Source organism: Apodemus sylvaticus, chromosome 20 (assembly GCF_947179515.1).
Source record: "Apodemus sylvaticus chromosome 20, mApoSyl1.1, whole genome shotgun sequence".
Lineage (NCBI taxonomy): Eukaryota > Metazoa > Chordata > Mammalia > Rodentia > Muridae > Apodemus > Apodemus sylvaticus.
Window position 1 is genome coordinate 62,639,081 of NC_067491.1, and position 26,096 is coordinate 62,665,176.

The following is a 26,096-nucleotide window of genomic DNA, read 5'->3' on the forward strand; positions in this document are numbered from 1 at the left end:
GATCCAAGAATTTTGAGTTAATCCCATGTATTCTACCAGGCCACCACAGAATGAGGCTGATTTTCGATAACTACAAAAATGGGAAGACCATGTACACATGGAAGGTGAACATCTATCTCTTCAATGGTAACTTGGTCAGGGAAGAAATAAAGAAGCAAATGAAAGACTTTTAGAAGTCAATGAAAATGAAAGACACAACATACCCAAACTTATGGGGCACAGTGAAAGCAGTGCTAAGAGGAAAGCTCATAGCTCTGAGTGCCTCCAAAAAGTAACTGGAGGGAGCATACACTAGCAGTTTAACAGCACACCAGAAAGCTCGCTTACAGAAATAAGTAAATACACCAAAGAGGAGTAGACAGCTGGAAATAATCAAACTCGAGGATGAAATCAACCAAGTAGAAACAAAAAGAACTATATAAAGAATCAGCAAAAGCACTTGCTGTTTCTTTATCAACAGGATAGTGGAAAGACTTAGCCAAACTATTTAGACAACACAGAGACAGTATCCAAATTAACAATGTCATAGATGAAAAGGGAGACATAGCAACAGAGATGGAGGAAATTTAAAGAAATTATCAGGTCCTAATACCATAGCCTGTACTCAACAAAACTGGAAGCCCCTTTCTCAGAGGAACCATAGCACCCTCACGTAAGTCCTCCTTCTTCTTGATCTTCCTGTTATGGGTGAATTGTAAATTGTTTATTTTGAGCTTTTGGACTAGCATCTGCTTATTAGTTAGTGCATACCATGTGCATTCATTTGTGACTCGGTTACCTCACTCTGGATGACACTTTCCAGTTCCATCCATTTGCCTAAAAATTTCATGAATTCATTGTTTTTAATAGCTGAATAGTATTTCATTGTGTATATATACCACAGTTTCTGTATCCATAATACTCTCAGGAGCAATAAGGGAGGTAATGTGTGGAGCAGAGTCTGAAGTAAAGGCCACACAGTGACTGCCCTACGTGGAGATTCATCCTATAAACAGTCACCAAACCCTGATACTATGACAAGAAGCATGTACCAAAAGGAGCATGCCATGGCGTCTCCAGAGGGGCCCTGCCAGAGCCTTATAAATAGAGGCAGAATCTAGCAACCAACTATTGGACTGAGCTTGTGGTCCCCACGGAGGATATGGAGGGTGGTCCGGAGGACTGAAGGAGTATATAGCCCCCTGGAAAGAACAATGACTTCGGACACGCAGACACCCCAAGACTCCCAGGGACTGAACTCTCAACAAAGGGGTACACATGGTTCTAGCCAAAAATGTGTCAGAGGAAGGCCTTGTTAGGCATCAGAGACAAGAGTTGTCTTTGGTCATGTAAAGGCTCAATAGAGGCCGCAACAAAGGGAAACGAACAGGGGAAATGTTGGGGGGAAGTTGGTACTGAGTCCGGTAGAGGGGCATATACATGGAGGCAGGGGGTGGGAGGAGGTGTAGGGAATCTTTTGGGAGGGGGCCTTCGGGAGGGGGTAAATTGGGAAAGGTTTACCATTGGCAATGTAAATGAAGAAGATACTCAATAAAAAAAAAAAGAGAGAAAGAAAGAAAGAGATGCAGTCATTAAAACTTTGCCAACCAAAAAAATTAAAAAAAAATTAAAAAAAAATCACAGGGCCAGAAGATTTGAGGGTAGATTTCTATCAGAATTAAAGATGTCCTAATACCAAAGTTTCTTTAAGGCAAAGGACACCATCAAATGGACAAATCGGCAACCAACAAATTGGGAAAAGATCTTCACCAATCCTACATCAGATAGAGGGCTAATATCCAATTTATATAAAGAACTCAAGAAGTTAGACTCCAGAAAACCGAACAACCCTATTAAAAAATGGGGTACAGAGTTAAACAAAGAATTCTCACCTGAAGAACTTCGGATGGCGGAGAAGCATCTTTAAAAATGCTCAACTTCATTAGTCATTACGGAAATGTAAATCAAAACAACCCTAAGATTTCATCTTACACCAGTCATAATGGCTAAGATTAAAAATTCAGGAGACAGCAGATGTTGGAGAGGGTGTGGAGAAAGAGGAACACTCCTCCACTGCTGGTGGGGTTGCAAATTGGTACAACCACTCTGGAAAGCAGTCTGGCGGTTCCTCCGAAAACTGGGCACCTCACTTCCAGAAGATCCTGCTATACCACTCCTGGGCATATCCCCAGAGGATTCCCCACCATGTAATAAGGATACATGCTCTACTATGTTCATAGCAGCCCTATTTATAATTGCCACATGCTGGAAAGAACCCAGGTATCCCTCAACAGAAGAGTGGATGCAAAAAATGTGGTATATCTACACAATGGAGTACTATTCAGCCATTAGAAACAATGAATTCATAAAATTCTTAGGCAAATGGATGGAGCTAGAGAACATCATACTAAGTGAGGTAACCCTGACTCAAAAGGTGAATCATGGTATGCAATCACTAATAAGTGGTTATTAACCTAGAAAACTGGAATACCCAAAACATAATCCACACATCAAATGAGGTACAAGAAGAAAGGAGGAGTGGCCCCTTGTTCTGGAAAGAGTCAGTGAAATAGTATTCGGCAAAACCAGAACGGGGAAGTGGGAAGGGGTGGGTGGGAGGACAGGTGAAGAGAAGGGGGCTTACGAGACTTTTGGGGAGTGGGGGGTATAGAAAAGGGGAAATCACTTGAAATGTAAATAAATTATATCGAATAAAAAAATTAAAAAAAAAGATGTCCTAATACCAATAATCTCAAACTCTTTCACAAAACAAAAACAGAAGGAACACTACCCAATACATTTTACAAAGCCTCATTTATGCTTTGTAAAGCCTCATTTATGCTAAACCACACAAAGACCCAACAAAGAAAGAGAACTTCAGAACAGTTAACAATTTCCCTTATGAATATTGCTGTAAAAATATTCAATAGAATTCTAGCAAAATGAATCCAAAACACATCAAAATGATTAGTCACCATGATCAATTGTGTTTCATCTCAGGGTTGCAGAGATGTTTCAATACATGGAAATCCATCAACTTAATCCATTATATAAACAATGTCAAACAAAAAACCCCCACATGATCTTCTCATTGGATCCTGAAAAACTTTTCACAAAATAAAACACCCCCTCATGCTAAAAGTATAGGAGAGATCCGGAATTCAATTCCATACCTAAACATAATTAAAGAACTATAAAGCTCACCAACAGAGTTAGAGAACAAGAGCTACTGGAGAGGGATAGAGGAGCAGGAGGGCAAAAGGGAGGGGCATGAACAGGTAATGGAAGAGACAGGGGAGAAGACAGAAAATAAAACAGAAACAAGTAGCAGTGGAGATGGGTAAATGGGGGTAGCCAGAAGACAGTCCCAGACTCCAGAAAAGTGAGAGGCTCCCAGGATGCAATGTGGATGACTTTAGTAGTAATATCCAAGAAAGAGATACAAAACCTGTACAGACAACCTCCAATAGATCGTCAAATGACCCCCAGTTGAATCATGATGCCACCCATGTAATTCAAAACTTTAAACCCAGAAATATTCCTGTCCAAAGGAAAGAGAGAGACAAAAATGCAAGAGAGACGGAAGGAAAACCCTTCTAGAGGCCACCCCTACTAGGAATTCATCCTACCTGTAGAACCAAACCCCCACAATTTTGTTGATATCAAGGGCTTGCTGGAAGGAGCCTGGTATGTCTGTTCTCTGAGAGGTTATGCCAGCAACTGATTATTACTAATGGAGAAACTAACAGGCAACTACTGGACTGAACGCAGGGACCCCAATAGAAGAGAAGGGGAAGAACTGTAGGAGCTGAAGGGGATTGCAACCCCATATGAAGAGCAACATCAAGTAACTGGACCATCCAGGCCTCCCAGGGACTAAACAAGCAACCAAAGATTGTACATGAAACAAGACATGATTCCAGATACATATGGAGAAGGAGATGGCCTTCTCTGACATCAAGGGAAGGGAAGGAGGCATGATTCTATGTGTAAAGGGATGCTAGATGGGTGAGGCAGAAGGGGGTGAGTGGGTGGAGGAGCACCCTCTTAGAGGTAAAGAGTAGGGGGTTGAGGGGCAATGTGATGGGGGGCTTTGTGAAAGTGTAACTGGAAAAGGAATTCTCATTTTAAATATAAACAAAAAACGATAAATAATGTATTTGTATAAGAAAAAAGAAGACAGCATAGAAAAAATAGACACATCTTTCAAATAAAATGTAAAATTTAAAAAAATCCCAGACCCAAAACATCCAGAAAAATCTTGGACAATATAAAAAACAAAGTTTAGACACATAGAAATAGGAGAAGTAGAGAATCCCCGTGTCAGAAATCCAGGATATTTTAACAAAGCCTTAGAATAAAAATGTCATATCCTACAGAAAGAATTGCCTATAATCATGCAAGAAACTTACAAAATAACAAAAAGACAAGCTAAGTAAGCATTCCTGCTACATAATAATCAAAACACTAAGTACACAAAAGAAAAGAAAAGAAGAAATACAAAAAAGATTAAAATTAAAGAGAGAAAATGGAAAGTAATATATAAAGGCATACCAAATAGAATTAAATCAGAATTCTTTTTTTTAATTTTTTTAATCGATATAATTTATTTACATTCCAAATGATTTCCCTTTTCTAGCCCCCCCACTCCCCGAAAGTCCCGTAAGCCCCCTTCTCTTCCCCTGTCCTCCCACCCACCCTTTCCCACTTCCCCATTCTGCTTTTGCCGAATACTGTTTCACTGAGTCTTTCCAGAACCAGGGGCCACTCCTCATTTCTTCTTGTACCTCATTTGATATGTGGATTATGTTTTGGATATTCCAGTTTTCTAGGTTAATATTCACTTGTTAGTGAGTGCATACCATGATTCACCTTTTGAGTCTGGGTTACCTCACTTAGTATGATATTCTCTAGCTCCATCCATTTGCCTAAGAATTTCATGAATTCATTGTTTCTAATGGCTGAATAGTACTCCATTGTGTAGATATACCACATTTTTTGCATCCACTCTTCTGTTGAGGGATACCTGGGTTCTTTCCAGCATGTGGCAATTATAAATAGGGCTGCTATGAACATAGTAGAGCATGTATCCTTAATACATGGTGGGGAATCCTCTGGGGATATGCCCAGGAGTGGTATAGCAGGATCTTCTGGAAGTGAGGTGCCCAGTTTTCGGAGGAACTGCCAGACTGCTTTCCAGAGTGGTTGTACCAATTTGCAACCCCACCAGCAGTGGAGGAGTGTTCCTCTTTCTCCACACCCTCTCCAACACCTGCTGTCTCCTGAATTTTTAATCTTAGCCATTCTGACTGGTGTAAGATGAAATCTTAGGGTTGTTTTGATTTACATTTCTGTAATGACTAATGAAGTTGAGCATTTTTTAAGATGCTTCTCCGCTATCCGAAGTTCTTCAGGTGAGAATTCTTTGTTTAACTCTGTACCCCATTTTTTAATAGGGTTGTTCGGTTTTCTGGAGTCTAACTTCTTGAGTTCTTTATATATATTGGATATTAGCCCTCTTTCTAATATATATAAAGGATATAGGATTGGATTGGTGAAGATCTTTTCCCAATTTGTTGGTTGCCGATTTGTCCTCTTGATGGTGTCCTTTGCCTTACAGAAACTTTGTAATTTTATGAGGTCCCATTTGTCAATTCTTGCTCTTAGAGCATACGCTATTGGTGTTGTGTTCAGAAACTTTCTCCCTGTACCGATGTCCTCAAGGGTCTTCCCCAGTTTCTTTTCTATTAGCTTCAGAGTATCTGGCTTTATGTGGAGGTTCTTGATCCATTTGGATTTGAGCTTAGTACAAGGAGACAAGGATGGATCAATTCGCATTCTTCTGCATGCTGCCCTCCAGTTGAACCAGCACCATTTGTTGAAAAGTCTATCTTTTTTCCATTGGATGTTTTCAGCCTCTTTGTCGAGGATCAAGTGGCCATAGGTGTGTGGGTTCATTTCTGGATCTTCAATCCTGTTCCATTGATCCTCCTGCCTGTCACTGTACCAATACCATGCAGTTTTTAACACTATTGCTCTGTAGTATTGCTCGAGGTCAGGGATACTGATTCCCCCAGATTTTCTTTTGTTGCTGAGAATAGTTTTAGCTATCCTGGGTTTTTTGTTGTTCCAGATGAATTTGATAATTGCTCTTTCTATCTCTGTGAAGAATTGAGTTGGGATTTTGATGGGTATTGCATTGAATCTGTATATTGCTTTAGGCAAAATGTCCATTTTAACTATATTGATTCTATCAATCCATGAGCATGGGAGGTTTTCCCATTTTTTGAGGTCTTCTTCCATTTCCTTCTTCAGAGTCTTGAAGTTCTTGTCATACAGATCTTTCACATGTTTGGTAAGAGTCACCCCAAGATACTTTATACTGTTTGTGGCTATTGTGAAGGGGTTCATTTCCCTAATTTCTTTCTCAGCCTGCTTATACTTTGAGTATAGGAAGGCCACTGATTTGCTTGAGTTGATTTTATAACCTGGCACTTTGCTGAAGTTGTTTATCAGCTGTAGGATCTCTCTAGCGGAGTTTTTTGGGTCACTTAGGTAGACGATCATGTCGTCTGCAAATAATGATAGTTTTACTTCTTCCTTTCCAGTTTGTATCCCTTTGACCTCCTTATGTTGTCGAATTGCCCGAGCTAGTACCTCAAGTACAATATTGAAAAGATAAGGAGAAAGGGGGCAGCCTTGTCTGGTCCCTGATTTCAGTGGGATTGCTTCAAGTTTCTCTCCATTTAGTTTGATTGCTGGCTACCGGTTTGCTGTATATTGCTTTTACTATGTTTAGGTATGGGCCTTGAATTCCTGTTCTCTCCAAGACTTTAAGCATGAAAGGATGCTGAATTTTGTCAAATGCTTTTTCAGCATCCAATGAAATGACCATGTGGTTTTGTTCTTTGAGTTTGTTTATGTAGTGGATTGTATTGATGGATTTCCATATATTGAACCAACCCTGCATTCCTGGGATAAAGCCTACTTGATCATGGTGGATGATCGTTTTGATGTGTTCTTGGATTCAGTTAGCAAGAATTTTATTGAGTATTTTTGCATCGATGTTCATAAGGGAAATTGGTCTGAAGTTCTCTTTCTTTGTTGGATCTTTTTGTGGCTTTGGTATCAGCGTAATTGTGGCTTCGTAGAAGGAATTGGGTAGTGTTCCTTCTGTTTCTATTTTGTGGAATAGTTTGAAGAGTGTTAGTGTTAACTCTTCTTTGAAGGTCTGGTAGAATTCTGCACTGAAGCCATCTGGTCCTGTGCTTTTTTTGGTTGGAAGACTTTCTATGACTCCTTCTATTTCGTTAGGCATTATGGGACTGTTTAGATGGTCTAGTTGGTCCTGATTTAATTTTGGTATTTGGTATCTGTCAAGGAAATTGTCCATTTCCTCCAGATTCTCCAGTTGTGTTGAGTACAGGCTCTTGTAGTAGGATCTGATGATTTTTTGGATTTCCTCAGTTTCCGTTGTTATATCTCCCTTTTCATTTCTAAGTTTGTTAATTTGGATACTTTCTCTGTGCCATTTGGTCAGTCTGGCTAAGGGTTTATCTATCTTGTTGATTTTCTCAAAGAACCAGCTCCTTGTTTTGTTGATTTTTTGTATGGTTCTCTTTGTTTCTACTTGATTGATTTCGGCCCTGAGTTTGATGATTTCCTGCCTTCTACTCCTCCTGGGCGAAATAGCTTCTTTTTGTTCTAGGGCTTTCAGGTGTGTCATTAAGCTGGTAATGTATGCTCTCTCCATTTTCTTTTTGGAGGCACTCAGGGCTATGAGTTTTCCTCTTATCACTGCTTTCATTGTGTCCCATAGATTTGGGTATGTTGTGTTTTCATTTTCATTGTGTTCTAAAAAGTCTTTAATTTCTTTCTTTATTTCTTCCTTGACCAAGGTATCATTGAGTAGAGTATTGTTCAGTTTCCACGTGTATGTGGGTTTTCTGTTGTTTCTGTTGCTATTGAAGACCACTTTTACTCCGTAGTGATCAGATAGGAGGCATGGGATTAGTTCTATCTTCTTATATTTGTTGAGGTCTGTCTTGTGACCAATTATATGGTCGATTTTGGAGAAGGTACCATGAGGTGCTGAGAAAAAGGTATATTCTTTTGTTTTAGGATAGAATGTTCTATATATATCTGTTAAATCTAATTGGTCCAAAGCTTCAATTAGTTTCATTGTGTCCCTGTTTAGTTTCTGTTTTCCTGATCGGTCCATTGAGGAAAGTGCAGTGTTGAAGTCACCCACAATTATTGTGTTAGGTGCAATGTGTGCTTTTAGTTTTAATAAAGTTTCTTTTACGAAAGAGGGTGCCCTTGCATTTGGGGCATAGATGTTCAGGATTGACAGTTCTTCTTTATGTATTTTTCCTTTGACCAGCAAGAAGTGTCCCTCAGGGTCTCTTTTGATGACTTTGGGTTGAAAGTCAATTTCATCTGATATTAAAATTGCCACTCCAGCTTGTTTCCTGAGACCATTTGCTTGTAAAATTTTCTTCCAGCCTTTTACTCTAAGGTAGTGTTTGTCTTTGACCCTGAGGTGTGTTACCTGTAAGCAGCAAAATGTAGGGTCCTGTTTACGTATCCAGTCAATTAGTCTGTGTCTTTTTATTGGGGCATTAAGTCCATTGATGTTTAGAGATATTAAGGAATAGCGATTGTTACTTCCTATCATTTTTGACGTTATGTTTTAAATTTGAATGCTTAACTTTTTTGGGTTTTATGAAAGGTTACTATCTTGCTTTTTCCAGGGTGAAGTTTCCCTCCTTGTATTGGTGTTGTCCTCCTATTATCCTTTTTAGGGCTGGGTTTGTGGCTAGATATTGGGTAAACTTGGTTTTGTCTTGAAATACCTTAGTTTCTCCATCTATGGTGATTGAGAGTTTTGCTGGATACAGTAGTTTTGGTTGGCATTTGTGTTCTCTTAGAGTCTGCATGAGATCTGCCCAGGACCTTCTAGCCTTCATAGACTCAGGTGAAAAGTCTGCTTTTATTCTGATAGGTCTTCCTTTATATGTTACTTGGCCCTTTTCTCTTACTGCCTTTAGTATTCTTTCTTTGTTTAGAACATTTGGTGTTTTGATTATTATGTGACGGGAAATATTTCTGTTCTGGTCCAGTCTGTTTGGAGTTCTGTAGGCTTCTTGTATATTCATGAGCATCTCTCTCTTTAGGTTAGGGAAGTTTTCTTCCATAATTTAATTGAAGATATTTGCTGGCCCTTTAAGTTGTAAATCTTCACTCTCATCTATGCCTATAATCCTTAGGTTTGGTCTTCTCATTGTGTCCTGGATTTCCTGGATATTTTGGGTTACAAACTATTTGCATTTTGCATTTTCTTTAACTGTTGAGTCCATGGTTTCTATGGAATCTTCAGGATCTGAGATTCTTTCTTCTATCTCTTGTATTCTGTTGTTGATATTTGCATCTCTGTCCCCTGATTTCTTCCCAAGGCTTTCTATCTCCAAAGTTGTCTCCCCTTGAGTTTTCTTAGTTGTTTCTACTTCTGATTTTAGATCCTGGATGGTTTTGCTTAGCTCCTTCAGTTGCTTGTTTGTGCTTTCCTGTAATTCTTTAAGAGATTTTTGTGTTTCCTCTTTCATGACCTCAGCCTGTTGACCAAAGTTCTCCTGTATTTCTTTAAGAGATTTTTGTGTTTCCTCTTTCATGACCTCAGCCTGTTGACCAAAGTTCTCCTGTATTTCTTTAAGTGTTTTTTGCATTTCCTCCTTGTTGGCATTTGTATTCTCCTGGATTTCTTTCAATGATTTTTGTGTATCCCTTGCAAGGGCTTCTAACTTTTTATGTATTTTCTCCTGAATTTCTTTAAGTATGTCCTTCATGTGTTCCTATACCAGCATCATGACCAGTGATTTTAAATCCAAATCTTGTTTTACTGGTGTGATGGGGTATCCAGGACATGCTGGTAGAGGAGAATTGGGTTCAGATGTCGCCATATTGCCTTGATTTCTGTTAGTGACGTTCCTGCGTTTGCCTTTTGCCATCTAGTTCTCACTAGTGTTAGTTTGTCTTGTCAGTGCAAGCTGCCCCTTCCCCGTTGGCCTCTGGTGCACAGCTTACCCCCTGCACTGCCTGTAGACAGGGTGCTGCTGCCCAGGCTGTTCAGATCCTGAAGCAGGCACCCGAAGGCTCACGCTGGGGCCCGCTGGATTCACTGGAGCACACTGACTTCTCCCAGCTGGCCGCCCGAAAGCCCAGCTAGCCTCTTGCAGGACCTGAAGATGTGGTGCGGCTGCCCAGGCTGATCTGGCTCCGGAATCAGAGAGAGTTGAGCTGAGGGCTTCTGCCTGAGTCCTTTCCCCAGATTGTGTCTGTGGACCAGATGGAGCCCGTGTGCATCCCCAGGGAGTGCCGACGGTTTATGCTGCTGTGACCTCCCCTGTGTTCCGCTCACTCCGCTGGGCAGCCGATCCCCCAACTGGGCTGGCGCACACAAGGTTAGCCTGGCTGCCCAGTCCCTGAGTCCAGGCAAAAGCCTGGGAGGCCAAGGTCCGAGCAAAGGTCCCCTAGGGCTATGACTGTTAATTGCGTCTACCAGGTGACTAGGATGGCGGTCGTGCGCGCCCGTGCTCCCTGAAAGCGCCGGGAGAGTCTGCTGTGCTAACAACCTCCTGGGTTGGTTGACTCACAGATGGCCAACCAAGCCGCCCAGTTCTTGGGGTCAGTCTTGTGCCTTTTGGGGCCTAGTCCCCCGCTTTGTTAGCCTCAGGCTATGCCTGTTACAGGTCTGCCCGCCAGAGCTCTCTGTCGTCCTACAGGCAAAATGGTGGTGCGCGCGCAGGCCTGGGCAAAAACCTCCAGGCTGGGTTGGCACCCCGATGGCCCCCCGACCAGCCCAGGGCCTGGGTGCAGGCCAACGCCCGTCGGGCTCAGACCACCGCGGTGTTGGCCTCAGATTATGTTTGTGTACCTCAGTCTGTCCGATCTCTGGAGCCCGAAACCAAGATGGATGAACCTCTCCTGACTGGTGGGAGACAGAGTTCTGAAGTGGCTTCCGTGCAGGCTAAATCAGAATTCTTAAGAGAGACTCTAAAATCCATGTGGGCCAAGGCAGATTTCATATAGACTCCAAGAGACCACAGATATCCATGGATAGTATTTTACCCAGTGAAACCTTCACTAACAATAGATGAAGAAAACGAGATAGTCCATGAGAAAGACAAAGTACACAATGGACTTGTAGAAAAATTCAAACTAAAGGAGGTCAAATGTAGCCCTGAAAATTCAGACAATAAATAATCTCATACCAACATTACAAAAGAAGCAAAGCAAACATACACTCCACCACTACCACCAACATCAATACCTAAAATAAAATAACAAGGGTTAATAATCATTAATCATTGTCTCTCATTAACAATGGAAATAATTCTCTGAAAAACAACACAACCAAATAAAATGACTACAAAATCAAGATGTTACTATGTTATTTTTATAATACAAAAACTCCTCAACATCAAAGATAAAAAAAAAAAATATCTCAGAATAAAAGCCTGGAAGGAGTTTCCCAACCAATATCCACGAAGATCAGTAAGGTACCATCTAACAAGATAGACTTCCAGCTAAAATTGCCAAAAGGAGATGGGGAAGTGGACTTCATACCTACCAAGGAAACATCTATCAATATTATACTTCTATTCTCAACAACTATGCCTCAAATTCAAGGGCACCAATATTTGAAAAGAAACATTACTAAAGCTCAAATCCCATCATCCTTCACACCCTTGTAGTGCAAGATTTCAATATTCCACTCTCACCAATAGTCTGGACATACCAGACAAAAACTAAATATAGAAATTGTAGATGTAATAGACAATATGAACCAAATGGACATAGCAGATAACTAAAAAGTATTTCACCCAAACACAAAAGAAAATACTTTCTTCTGAGCACCTCCTCTAATACTCTTAGAAAATGACCACATAATTATTCACAAAGTATGTTTAAACTCATAAAAACATTGAAATAAACCTTTATATTTGATCAGGCAAATACTAATTAACAGGCTATCAACAATGACATCATTTGTAAGCTATCATGAATGACAGAACAACAAATAGCATAGTAACTCATGGAAACTGAAGGTATCTCTTCAGAATGACTACTGGATCAAGGTATACATAAAGGAAGAAATTCAAAACTTCGTTGCCATTCAATGAAAATGAATACAGATCATAGTCAAAGTTGTGGGACTCAATGAAGTTGTGCTAAGAGGAAATGTTAAAGCAGTCTGTACTTTCATAAAGTAATTGGAGAGATCTTCTACATTCAACTTAATAGCACACCAGAATATTCTACAATAAAAAGAAGCAAACACATGCAAGATAAGTGCATGGTAGGAAATAGTCAAACACATGGCTGAAATTATTAAAACTGAAACAGAAAGAACAAAACAATCAGTTAAACAAGAGTTGATTCTCTAAAACAAAACAAGATGAAAAAATGTTTATCCAAACTGCCTAAAAGACACGAAAGCTGTACCCAAATTAACAAATTCAGAAAGAAAAAGAGGCAAACAACCAAAGATAACAAAGAAATTCAAATAATCATTAGTTCCTCCTTTAAAGACCCTTCTTCCAAACAATTGGTAAAAGAAAGGGACAGTTTTCTTCATAAATACTACTTACCACAGTTAAATGAAAATCAGATAAGCAGTACAAATTGACCTGTAGCCCCAAAGGATATAGAAGAAGTCATTAAAATCATTCAATTAAAGCAAAGCAACAACAAAAACAAAAACTGAAGGTCAGATGGTTTTAGAGGAGAATTCAACAAGAGTCTCAAAGAAAGACTAATGCTAATCTTCCTAGAAATATATTCAGAAGGAACATTGCCCAATTCCTTTTATGATGCCACTGACACTCTAATGACCAAACACCACAGAGTATAAGAAAGCCTGTTGTAGAAAAATTTCTACTGAAAGTAGGTGAAACTACTCAATAAAGGACTTGCAAAGAACTGAAAGGGCATTGACAACATCATCTACTATGATCAACCGGGTCTCATCTCTGAGATGAAGAAATGGTTAAATATATACAAATCTTTCAATGTAATCCACAGTATGAAAAACCTGAAAAAAGTGCATAATCATGTCATTAAATGTTGAAACAGCATTTGAAAACATGGAGAAACCTTTAAAGATAAATAATTTTCTACTGATCTGTGGTATAAGGGACATACACTTAAGAAAGCCAGTTTACACCAAGCCTAAATCCAAGAAAGCAATTCTTCAAACATCAGGAAGAAGACAAAGCTGTCCACTATCTCCAGAACTATTTAATATAGTACTTGAAGTTGTAGATTGAACAATAAAACAGAAAAGGAGTTTATGGGAATTCAAATTGAAAAGGAAGCTATCAAAATATCACTATTCACAGATGATATGATAATATAAATAAGTGAGTCCAAAGTCACATATACTAAACTAACCAAATATTATCAATAACCATCTTATATGGAATCAATAAGGAGACCAAGGAAGAAATTGCTAGGGAACCACTCTATACAACAGCCACAAATTATAAAAAATCTTGTGGTAACAAACACCAAGCAAGTTAAAAACATGTATAATAAAAATGTTCAGTCATTGAAAATAAATTGAAGATGTCAGAAGACAGAAAGATCTCAAGAGCTGATGTAATAGTAGGATCAACATAATGAAAATGGCCTTCTAATCAAAAGAAATCTCCTGTTTCAACTTAATCATTATCAAAATTACAACAGAATACTTTTCAAAACTTAAAAGAATATGTAACTTCATACGTAGAAATAAAATCCCACTGTAGATAAAACAATTATGTACAATAAAGAAAATCCCAAGGTATTACTTTCCCTGATATCAAACTGTACTACACAGCAATCGTAATAAAACCATCAAACGGGTTTATTAATAGAATTAAATGAAAAAACCCTTATTGGAATCCATACACCTATGGACAATTGATCTCAGATAAAAATCCAAAAATTATACAATTGTAAATAAGAAAGTATTTTCCATGAATTGTTGTGGTCTCACTAGATGTCAATGATTATAGAATGCAATTAGTTGCACATCCAGGTTTTGCACAAACCTAAATTCCAAATAGATCAAAGATATTAACATTAGACCAGAAATACTGAATCTAATCCTAGAGAAATTAGGGCAAACCGTTGCATGCATTGAAGAGGAAAGATTTCTGAACAGAACACCAATCATGCAGTTGCTGTACATTATCACAGCTAATAAAATGATAATAAAAAAGGTTTGGTAAGGCCAAGGAAAGACCAGTTGTTCAAAACAGCAGTCTTCAGAATGCAGAAAGATTTTCACCAATTCCACTTCTTGCAGATAGCTATTATCCAAAATATTTAGAGTACTCAAGAGACTAGAAAACAACAAATCAAATATTTCAATTAAAATGCAGTACAGATCTAAACAGAATTTTCAACAGAAAAATCTTAAGTGTCTGGGAAACATTTAAATAAATGTTCAAAATTCAACAGAAAAATGTAAACCAAAATGATTCCGTGATTTCATCTTACACATGTCTGCTTGGCTAAGATCAGAAACAAAAGTGACAGTTGACGCTGGTGAGGACCTCAAGGAAAGGATATGCTTGCTCCTCCATTCATGGCAAACTTCTACAGTGACCTTGTCCATCAGCAACTCAATAGCCAGCCATACCTCTTCTGAGCATACATCAAAATATTCTACAGTTGTGCCCAAGGACATTTGCTCAACCATGTTCTTTGCAACTTACTGCATAACAGCCAGAAACCAGAAGCAATCTAGATATCCCTCAGTCAAAGAATAGACAAAAATGTGTTAAGTTTACATACTGCCATAGTACACAACTCTTTAATAGAGCATCATGGAATTTGGAAGTAGATTTATCCAGAGCAAGCTTATCCAGACCCAGGAAGATGAACATGGCATGTTCTCACTGACAAGCAGATTAGTTCTGAGGTACAGATTTGGAGAGAGCAAGTAAGAAATAGGGCTTAAGGGACAATGCAAGAATAGCCCCAATGTAACAAATATTAGTGTCATGTGTGTATAAAGAACTTGTTCTTTGCCAGGCGGTGGTTGCACACACATGTAATCCCAGCACTCTGGGAGACAGAGGCAGGCAGATTTCTGAGTTCGACGCCAGCCTGGTCTACTGAGTGAGTTCCAGGACAGCCAGGGCTATACAGAGAAGCCCCGTCTCCAAAAAACAAAAACAACAAACAAAAAACAAAAACAAAACAAAACAAAAAAACAAAAGAACTTGTTCTTTTGATTATTACTATGTACTTTCACTTCCACAGTACTATTATCATGTTATTTTGTTAATTTAAATCACCTTACACCAAAAATACTACAGTTTAATGATTAGGATGTTTTGGGTAATTTGAAATCCACCAAATATCCTTGTAACTGAAGGCATCACTAGCAATATTTTTGCTGAAAAAAGTTAGTTATTTAAACACCAGTATATAAAATGGATCAAACATGTAGACTTCATTTTATTGGGAAACACTTCAGCTTGGGGTTTTCATGCTTGCCTGCTGTTTATGATTCCAAAATATTTTTTTTTGATTAAAAAAATACCTTCCACTAAACTATTGCAAATTGGATTAATAATAAAAAATCAGAAAATGAGTTCAATTACACACACGTATATTGAAACTCCAGTGTTAAGTCTCATAATTATAGCCACTCTAAAGCACATGATCATTGTGTTCATTGTGACCCTGACGCTTGCACTTGTGCACATAGAAACGGAAAAGGAAGAATATCAGAAAGATCCTTTTTCAAAATGACTGTGCACTGCATCACTCTATTATAAAAGATTTAATCAGAAGCATGAATGAAATTTAATAGATCTTACTCTATATTTACTTTATATGAATACTTTATATTCAGATACCCTTTCTTGTAGAAAACTAGATAATTTTAAATTACATTAAATAAGGCGAATATAAATATATTTAATATATTTATACTTTATACATATATTTATCATACATGAAAAAAGAAATCACTTCCCAAATTCTGTTGTCTTATTTCATATCCTGTTAAATCATCTGACAAGTCATTTTCCACTTGTTAGCATTTGATGAGCTGTTCTACTGCAAATGTGCTTTTGCAGTGAGATTGCTCCCACTACACAGTCTGGACAGACATGGGGTATAGTGCAAAGTGGTTCCTGACGTGGTGCAACTGCACAACAGTGTAAAAGATTTATCAAGTGCATCCATGGTTCTTGCAAAGTTAAAAAAGATACATACCTGGGGCATTTAGAGAGCCACATGAAATATTCCAGCTGGTTGTGAACTTTTGGATTACTCTGATCATCTTTAATATTAAAATTTATTTCAAAATATGAAAAGATGTCTTCTTCACCTAATGATGTTTTATTTCTGAATCATTTCCCTTCTACACTGTCTTGACCTAACAATTTATCAACTTACCAATTTGCTAGCAAAGTGTTAGCAATGTTTCTACTTAGACTAAATCCACTTAGACATTCAGCAATTTTCCAGCAACTGACCAGAAGCAGGACATTCATTGCACAGTTTTCCTTCCCCAGGTTGAATTCAGAGTTGAGTGTGTACTTTGTTTCTCTATTTCAGTTCTTTAGTTTATATATACCCTGATAGAAATTTCAGCATGCTACAATATACACTTTATTTCCTTGAAAAATTATTGTACATTGCTATATATGTCTGAGATTACCAAGGAAGCTGAAGCAGACTTTGTCTAGATCTGCAGTTCCTGCAGATATTAGACTGTCTAGGAAAGAGCCTTCAGTGACATAATCTCAGAATATTCCTGTATGAATAAATTCATGAAATCAAGTATTGCATAGTGGAAATTTATAAATTAAATAGGTTGTAATGGATAAAAATCTGAAATCATATGAATTAAAAATATTAGCTTTCAATACTCTGCAAAATGGTAAGGATAGAAATTAAAAGTGAAGAGAGATAAATTTCTAATTCTGCCATCACTGCATTCAAATCTGTGTCAGCTGACACAAGCAACACTGATCACTCTAGAACCTGAGGAGGTATTACAATGTCACAGATTTCAAAGGTATTACCTGCTCTAATACAATCACAAATGAAACTCCGCGATTCTCTGAAGTGTTGTGTTAGGCTACTGCCAACATCCCTTGTAGTACAGGACTGGCATGAAATGTGCTCACAGTCTGAGGAATTACAGACAGCATGGTGAAAGGTGATCAAACTGCAATGACCAAATATGAAACACAAAACTCTGTAATGACATATTTCTCTTCTCACTTGAGAGGACATAAGGAGTCACCAAGAAAGGAAAATTAAACAGAGGATCTTGGAAGGGAATATATGAAGGAAACCTCATGAGGAGAAATTTTTGGAATAAGGTTCAAATCCACACTTAAAGTAGGACAAATGAATATTTAAAAATGAGTTGATACAAATCACTTACCATAAATCATTAGATGTGCCCAAAGGTAATGTTTTCCAATCTATTTTTAAACTTGAAGCAGTGTCACCTATGAGAGGAAAAAATGCACCAATGACCACAGACCCATCATGTTGCAGTACATGTTCTGATTCTGTTAGGCCAAAAGGGGCTGCAATGATCCAGATGGGTGTTCGCATCTGTAAAAACCAGAAGATAAAAAGCCAAGAGAAGAGCATATTAAGAGATCTTTCTGCCAAGATCTAAGTCGTGGAATGGTACAACCTATGGTGTGTTACAAATATATATATATATATATATATATATATATATATTCAGTGCTCATATGTGTTTGCATGTGTGTGCTTGTGTGTGTGTGAGTGTGTGTGTGTTTACACTGTTGTTGTTGACATGATGACCGAATATTACACTCTAATCAGCCAGATATATGTGCAAGGATACTTCCATTCACCCTGTGAGAATTCTATGGCACTTTATCCTTCAGGCTATCCATATGAGTCACCTCACTCAGTGACAAACAGGTTACAGCATCAAAGGACATGCTTTCATTTCCACTAGGAATCACAATAATTACTCCAAGACTGAAATACCCCAGTGTTGCTTTCTGCCTCTGTGTTTATGGCCTAAAATGTTTACCAAGAAAGAATTTATTCGAGAGCCTTTCAAGATAATGCCCACATATCACATCAAAGGAAATCATTGTTGGAAAAATATAAATACACATTAAAGACCCATACCAAGAACTGATGAACTTAATTAAAGGTGCACCATGCTCCAAAAAACTTAATAGTATTGGTCTTAAGTTCACTTTTTACTCTCGTATGGTTCTTAGGGTTCTGAGACAATTCTATCTTTCATACATGCATGTCTATATACCAATACTTGGCCAGTTTACTCCTGCATACCCTTGTGTCACATTTGTGTCACATTGTTGTGTAACCTACTACCAAGGTGAAGTTATTACTTCAGATGCATAACTTAATTTCAAGGTAGAAATCAGGTTAATGATTTGTTCTTTATCCATCCTGGAACAATGAATATATATATATATATGTATGTGAATGTGTATGTGTATGTGTATGTGTATGTGAATGTGTAAGTGTATGTGTATGTGTATGTGAATGTGTATGTGTATGTGTATGTGTATGTATATGTATATGTATATAATTCATATTCATTGCCCTCTTAACAACTCATTTCTTTTTTTCTTTTTTTTGACATGAGGGTATTAGAGAAATTCCCCCCATTTCTCCAAAGAACATATCATATGCTGTGGGGGTCTCTATGTTTCTTTCATGGAGTCACTCAAGAAATGTATCATAAGCAGGGACTATTTTCAATCAATAAAACAATTTAAGGCAGAATAAATACATTGTTCTGTAGTGTAGACGTGCTTGCATTTTCCTGTTAGTTTCATTGCCATGAAGGTTGTACAACATAATAACTAATAGAATGTATAGGCACGTGTAGATGAATGATACAGGTAAGCAAAAACTTCTGTAAATTAAAAAAAAACCCTATCCCACCCTCCCTCCCCCTGCATCTATGAGGATTCTCCCCCACTCACCACTCATTCCTGCCTCTATTCCCTACCATTCTCCTATACTGGGGCATCAAACCTTCATAGGACCAAGTTCCTCCCTTCCCACTGTTGCCAGATAATCCCATCCTCTGCTACCAATACAGCTGGAGCCATGGTCCCTCCATGTGTATTCTTTGGTTGGTGGTTTAATTCCTCAGAGCTCTGGGGGGGGTCTGGTTTGTGGATTTGTTGTACTTCCGATGGGGTTGCAAACCTCATCATCTTATTCATCCTTCCGCTAACTCATCCACTGGGGTCCCCATGTTCAGTCTGATGGTTGGCTGCAAGCATCCTTGCCTGTATCAGTAAGGGTCTGGCAGAGCTTCTCAGGAGAGAGCCTTATCAGGCTGCCATCAGCAAGTACTTGTTGGCATCAACAATAGAGAATGAGTTTGGTGGCTGCATATGGGATGGATTCCCTGGTGGGGCAGTCTATGGATGGCCTCTCCTTCAGTCTCTGTACCATTCTTTGTCCCTGTATTTCCTTTAGACAGGAGTAATTGTATATTAAAATTTTAAGAAGGGTGAGTGACCCCATCCCTCAACCAGGGGCTGTGCCTAACCTCTGGATATGGTCTCTATAGTTTCTCTCTCCATATTTTCTTAGATAGTTCAGCTAAAGTCATCCCCATTAGGTCCTGGGAGCCTCTTGCTTTCCTTGCTCTGGGACTTCCTATTGGCTACCCCCAGTTCCCATCTGCCATTGGTACAGACCTCCGTTCAATTTCCTGACCCTCTTTACACATCCCCAGTCTCCTCCCACACCTGATTCTGCTCCATCTTTTTTTCTCTCCCTCCTCTCTTCCTTCAAAGTCCCTCCCACCCTCTACCTCTTGTGATTATTTTGTTCTCTTTTCTAAATAGAAGTGAAGCATCCGCAGATTGATATTTCTTCTTCATGACCTTCCTGTTATCTGTAAGGCAAAGGACACAGTCAATAGGACAAAGCAACAACCTTCAGAATGGGACAAGATCTTTACCAACCATACATCTGATAAAAGGATAATATGTGCCACTGCTGCCTGTCCTTTCTACTGGGGGAGACTCTTTCCAGGTCTGCCATAGTGAAAACACCATTTTCTGATACATTCTAGAGAATCAGCTGCACTCAGAGCATTTGAGAACGAGAAGCACTCAGGGACTTTGGGTCTGCTATAGTGAAGACAACGTCTCCTGATGCATCATAAAGAGCCCACTGCACTCAGGGCACTTGGTCCCTCTGCAGGACTGTGGAGTGGCCTGGGAGCATGGTGATGATCCTGGACCACAGAGCTACATACACAAACACCACTACAGGAGAGCTCGTCTCCCAAGAGTGCCTACATACCAGTGTGCACAGAGAGAACAGGAATCCCAGGAGTACAGATACACAGGCTTGCAGGACAGAGAAGCCACAGTCAGAGACAGCAAGACCAGCTAACACCAGAGATAACCAGATGGCAAAAGGCAAACACGAGAACATTACAAACAGAAACCAAGGCAACATGGCACCATCCAAATCTAGATCTCCCATAACAGCCAATCCTGGATACACCTAACACAACACAAAGGCAAGATCTAGATTGAAAATCACATCTCATGATGCTGACAGAGGACTTCAAGAAGGACATAAATAATTCCCTTAAAGAAATACAGGAGAACATGAGTCAACAAGAAGCCCTTAAAAAACGAAACACAAAAATCCTTTAAAGAAATACAAGCAAGCATGGGTCAACAGGTAGAAGCCCTTAAAGAGGAATCACAAAAACTCCTTAAAGAATTATAGGAAAACACAAACAAGCGAAGGAACTGAACAAAACCATCCAGAGTCTAAATATGGAAGTAGAAACAACAAAGAAATCACAAAGGGAGACAACTCTGGAGATAGAAAACATTGTAAAGAAATCAGGAGTCATAGATGCAAACATCAGCAACAGAATACAGGAGAAAGAAGAATCTCAGGGGCTGAAGATACCAGAGAAAGCATGGACTCAACAATCAGAGAAAATGCAAAATACAAAACGTTTGTAACTCAAATCATGCAGGAAATCCAGGACAGAATGAGAAGATTATATACCTAAGCATTATAGGTATAGAAGATAGAAAAATTTACAACTTAAAGTGACAGTAAATAACTTCAACAAAAATTATAGAAGAAAACTTCCCTAACCTAAAGAGAGAGATGCCCATGAACATACAAGAAGCCTACAGAACTCCAAATAGACTGGACCAAAACAGAAACCCCTCCCATCACATAATTTAAACACCAAATGCACAAAACAAAGAAAAAATATTAAAAGCAGTAAGGGAAAAAGGTCAAGAAACATATAAAAGCAGACCTATCAGAATTACACCAGACTTCTCACCAGAAACTGTGAAAGCTAGAAGATCCTGGGTAGATGTCACAAATCCTAAGAGAACATGAATGTCACTCCAGGCTACTATACCCACCAAAACTCTCAATTACCATAGTCAAAGAAAACAAGACATTCCATGACAAAACCAAATTTACACAATATCTTTCCATGAACCCAGCTCTACAAAGGATAATGAGTAGAAAATACCAACAAAGGAGGGAAACTACACCCTAGAAAAAAAAAAGCAAGAAAGTAATCTTCTTTCAACAAACCCAAAAGAAGATAGCCACACCATCAGTATTCCACTTTTAACAATGTAAATAACAGAAAGTAGCAATCACTTTTCCTTAATATCTCTTAACATCAATGGTCTCAATTCCCCAATAAAAAGCCATAGACTAACAGACTGGATATGTTAAGAGGACCCAACAATTTTCTTCATACGAGAAACCCACCTCAGTAACAAAGACAGTCACTTCCGCACAGTCAAAAGTTGGAAAACAATTTTCCAAGCAAATGGTCCCAAGAAACAAGCTGGAGTGCCAATTCTTATATCAAATAAAATCAACTTTCAACCAAAAGTTGTCAAAAAAAGATAAGGAGGGACACTTCATAGTGGTCAAAGAAAAATCTACCAAGATGAACTCTCAGTTGTGAACATCTATGCTCCAAATGCAGGGATACCCACATTTATAAAAGAAACTTTATTAAAGCTCAAAGCATACATTGCACCCCACACAATAACAGTGGGAGACTTCAACACCCCACACTCAGCAATGGACAAATCATGGAAACACAAGCTAAACAGAGAAACAGTAAAACTAACTGAAGTTATGGACTAATTGGATCTAACAGATATTAATAGAACATTCAATCCTAAACAAAAAGAATATACTTTCTTCTCAGCACCTCATGGTACCTTCTCCAAAATTGACCGTATAATTAATTGATCTCAAAAGAGGTCTCAACAGATACAGGAATATTGAAATAATTCCATGCACCCTATCAGATCACTACGGCCTAAGGCTGGACTTTAGTTCAAACAAAAACAGCAGAAAATATACATAATCAGGGACGCTGAACAATGTTCTACTCAATGATAGCTTGCTCAAGGGAGAAATAAAGAAAGAAATTAAAGACTTTATAGAAATTAATGAACATGAGGACACATCATCATGCCAAAACTTATGGGATACAATGAAAGCAGTGCTAAGAGGAAAACTCAGAGCTCTAAGTGTCTCCAAAAAAAAAAATGGAGCTTACGCTAGCAGCTTGACAACACACCTTAAAGTTATAGAACAAAAGAAAGGAAATACACCCAAGAGGAGTAAACTTCAGGAAATAACCAAACTCAGGACTGAAATCAACCAAATAGAAACAAAAAGAACTATACAAAGAATCAACGAAACCAGGAGGTGGTTCTTTGAGAAAATCAACCAGAGAGATAAACCCTTAGCCAGACTAACCAGAGGGCACAGAGGCTCTCCCCAAATTAATAAAATCAGAAATGTAAAGGGAGATATAACAATAGAAACTAGCCAGGCGGTAGTGTCACATGCCTTTAATTCCCAGCACTTGGGAGGCAGAGGCAGGAAGATTCCAGAGTTCAAAGCCAGCCTAGTCTACAGAGTGAGTTCCAGGACAGCCAGGGATATACAGAGAAACCCTGTCTCATGGAAAAAAAAAATAGAAACTGTGGAAATTAAGAAATCACCAGATACTACTACAAGAGCTAATACTCAACAAAATTGGAAAATCTGTACAAAATGGACAATTTTCTAGACACATACCAGGTGACAGCATTAAAACGGGATCAGATAAACCATCTAAATAGCATCTAAATAGTTACATTAATCCTGTTGAAATAGAAGCAGTTGTTAAGAGTCTCCCAAGCAAAAAAAAAAAAAAAAAAAAAAAAAAAAAAAAAAAAAAGAGCCCAGGACCAGATTGGTTTAGTGGGGAATTCTATCAGATCGTCAAAGAAGAGTTAATACCAATACTCTTCAAACTATTCCACAAAATAGAAACACAAGGAACACCAGCCAATTCATTCTATGAAGCCACAATAATACTTATACCTAAACCAAACAAAGACCAAACAAGGAAAGAAAAGTGAAGACCAATTTCCTTTATGAACATTGATGCAAAAATACTCAACAAAACTCTGGCCAGCCGAATCAAAGAATGCATCAAGACAATAATTAACCATTATCAAGTAGGATTTATCTCAGGGATGCAGGGATGGTACAATATATGGAAATCCGTCAATGTAAGCCACTACAAAAACAAAATTAAAAACACCCACATGGTCATTTTATTAGATGCTGAAATCACTTTTGCCAAAATTCAGCATCCCTTCATGATAAAAAACTTGGAGAGATCAGGAATTCAAGGCCCATACCCAAATTTAGTGAAAGCAATTTACTGTAAAGCGGTAGCCACTACCTTATTAGGACTACACATTATAAATCCACCTGTGACAAGAGCTCTCTACCCCCAAACTGTAGTAGGCAAATTTGGCATAAGGCTGAATTTGTCCTGAATTGCCTTGTTCATCTTTCCAGGTTAGAAGTTTAGCGCTTTGCTTTGGGTTATTGACATAACCAATCCCTCAGAGGTGAGTGAGCGTATCTGACAAGGGCCAAGTTGAAGCCCAGTCTTGTCCTCTAATAATTGTCACTTCAGCTCCAGTATCTATTAATCCTTCAAAGTTTTTTCCCTCAATTGTTAATTTAAGGTTAGATCTCTTACTAGTAATAGATTGAACCCAGTACACAACAAAGGGACCAAAGCCACTCTGTCCTCTCTTACTGGAATCTGGAACGTAGTTGATAAAAGGGAACTAAGTTGAGCAATTCTTTGGTTAGCAGATATAGTTATAATACCATGAAGGGAAGCAGCTACAATTTTAATTTCTCCCTCATAATCATTGTCTATGACACCTGGATAACACTGCAGTTCTTTTACAATAGTACTGCTTCGTCCTAGAAGCAATCCACAAGTTTCTGCAGGCAAAGATCCAAAAACTCCTGTAGGCAGTGTCTGAACTCCCATTTCTGGGGTTAATACAACATGGGAGGTGGAATAGATGTCCAATCCTGAGCTGCCTTGTGTTGCCCTGAAAATTCAAAAACAGATGTCCCTGGCCTGGCAGAGGCTTCATGGCCCCACAAAATGCTTGCTGTGGGCATCTGGGAGGAGGCTGGCCCCTCTGCCTGAGGCTGGGCCCTCTGCCTGAGGCTAGCCCCTCTGCCTGGTTCCCGACATGGGAAAGCCCTGAATATATCTTAGATTTACAGTCCCTGGCCCAGTGATTACCTTTCATGCATCTAGGACAAACTCCTGGAGATAATTTGATTGCCCACTTACAGAGCCTCTGTTCCTAGGGCAATCACTTCTAAAATGGCCCAAACCTCCACATTTAAAACACATTTTATTCTCTGTCTCTGTGAGAGTATTGCTTGCCTGGTGGTTCCTTGCAAAGCTATAGCCATAGCTAGACTTTGATTGTATGAAGGCCCAATCTCTGCACAAAGGCAAATATACCCAGCTAAGTCTATCCGTCCCTTGTAAGGTCTAATGGTGGTGTGACAAGCTGCATTAGCATTCTCATAAGCCAACTGTGTGACAAAGATTCTGCTTGAGAATTTCCAAAAATTCTACCTGATTTCAGTAGCCTATCCACAAAATCCTGAAAAAAGTTCATCAGGTGCCTGTCTAATGCTTGCTAAACTTCCACGGAGATCCCCTTTAGTTGATAATTGATTCCACGAATGGTGAGTGGTGGGCAGCCATTGCAACCTGTGCATACACTCCAACAGGGAACCCAATCTGATTAGCATTGCCTCCATATTGACCCTCTCCTAGTAGCATGTTAGTGTCCCAATCTGAATTACCTGATTCATCCCAGCAGTTCTCTTACTAGCTTCACGCCATTCAGAATTCCAAAGCAAGAAATCTCCTCCTGACAAAGTAGGCTTACATAGAATCTTCCAATCTTGTGGGGTTAAGTTTGACTGTATCACAGTATCCAATAAAGCTTGTGGAAAAGGACCGAGGGCTATGCTGTGCCACAGCTGTCTTTAATTCCTTTATCACTTTGAACTCCAAGGTTTGATATTGTCTAACTATATTCTGCTGGCCTATGATTTCAACGACAAAGTTAGATGTGTCCTGCCTTTCCATGTGAGCCTGACTTACAGCTCTTTCTATGGGCGATTGGTGTGTCTCAGGATCACTGCTCCTTTCTGCACTTGATACCCTTTCTGCAACTTAATTTCAAACTCCAATTCATGTAATTGCATCTCCATCTTGGTATCATCTCCTACAGTAGAGGCCACAGGCAGAGCAGAAGGTGCACTAGGAGCCCAATCCTCACCATAATATTAGGCAGCTCCTTCATCTGAATGAGCTTCTTCCTCTAATGTTAGCTCATCAATAGTGTCTCTATATCTTTCTAAGTTAGGGTTGAGAAGACTCTTTTCTGAGGAAGTCCTCTCTGGCAGGCTTCCTTCTTGAGATTCCTCAAGTTCTCCCTGTGTGATATCTGGTGCCTGAGAGATCTCCTCATCAGTAGCATCTTTTATAAGCATCCGGAGGCAGAGGGTAGTATTATCTGCCTCGGTATCTCTTTGTGCTTTTCCAATTTTTTCCCAGGTTCTCTTATATAAAGTTCTTTTTTTCTCGGAACCATGGGCAACAAGAATCTATCTGATCTAAAAAAAACCTTCTAAGCATTGTTTTT

The 26,096-nt window shown here is 38.9% G+C and overlaps 1 protein-coding gene across 1 annotated transcript in view; it reads right to left on the reverse strand.

Annotated features, from left to right (window-relative positions):
* Positions 1-17,652, reverse strand: part of LOC127671006 (vomeronasal type-2 receptor 116-like) — a 42,255-nt gene extending 24,603 nt beyond the window's left edge. The window contains exon 1 of the mRNA XM_052165648.1: positions 17,438-17,652. Coding sequence (XP_052021608.1) covers positions 17,438-17,652 — 215 coding nt within the window. The remainder of the gene's footprint in view (positions 1-17,437) is intronic.
* Between the last annotated feature and the right edge of the window lie 8,444 nt (positions 17,653-26,096).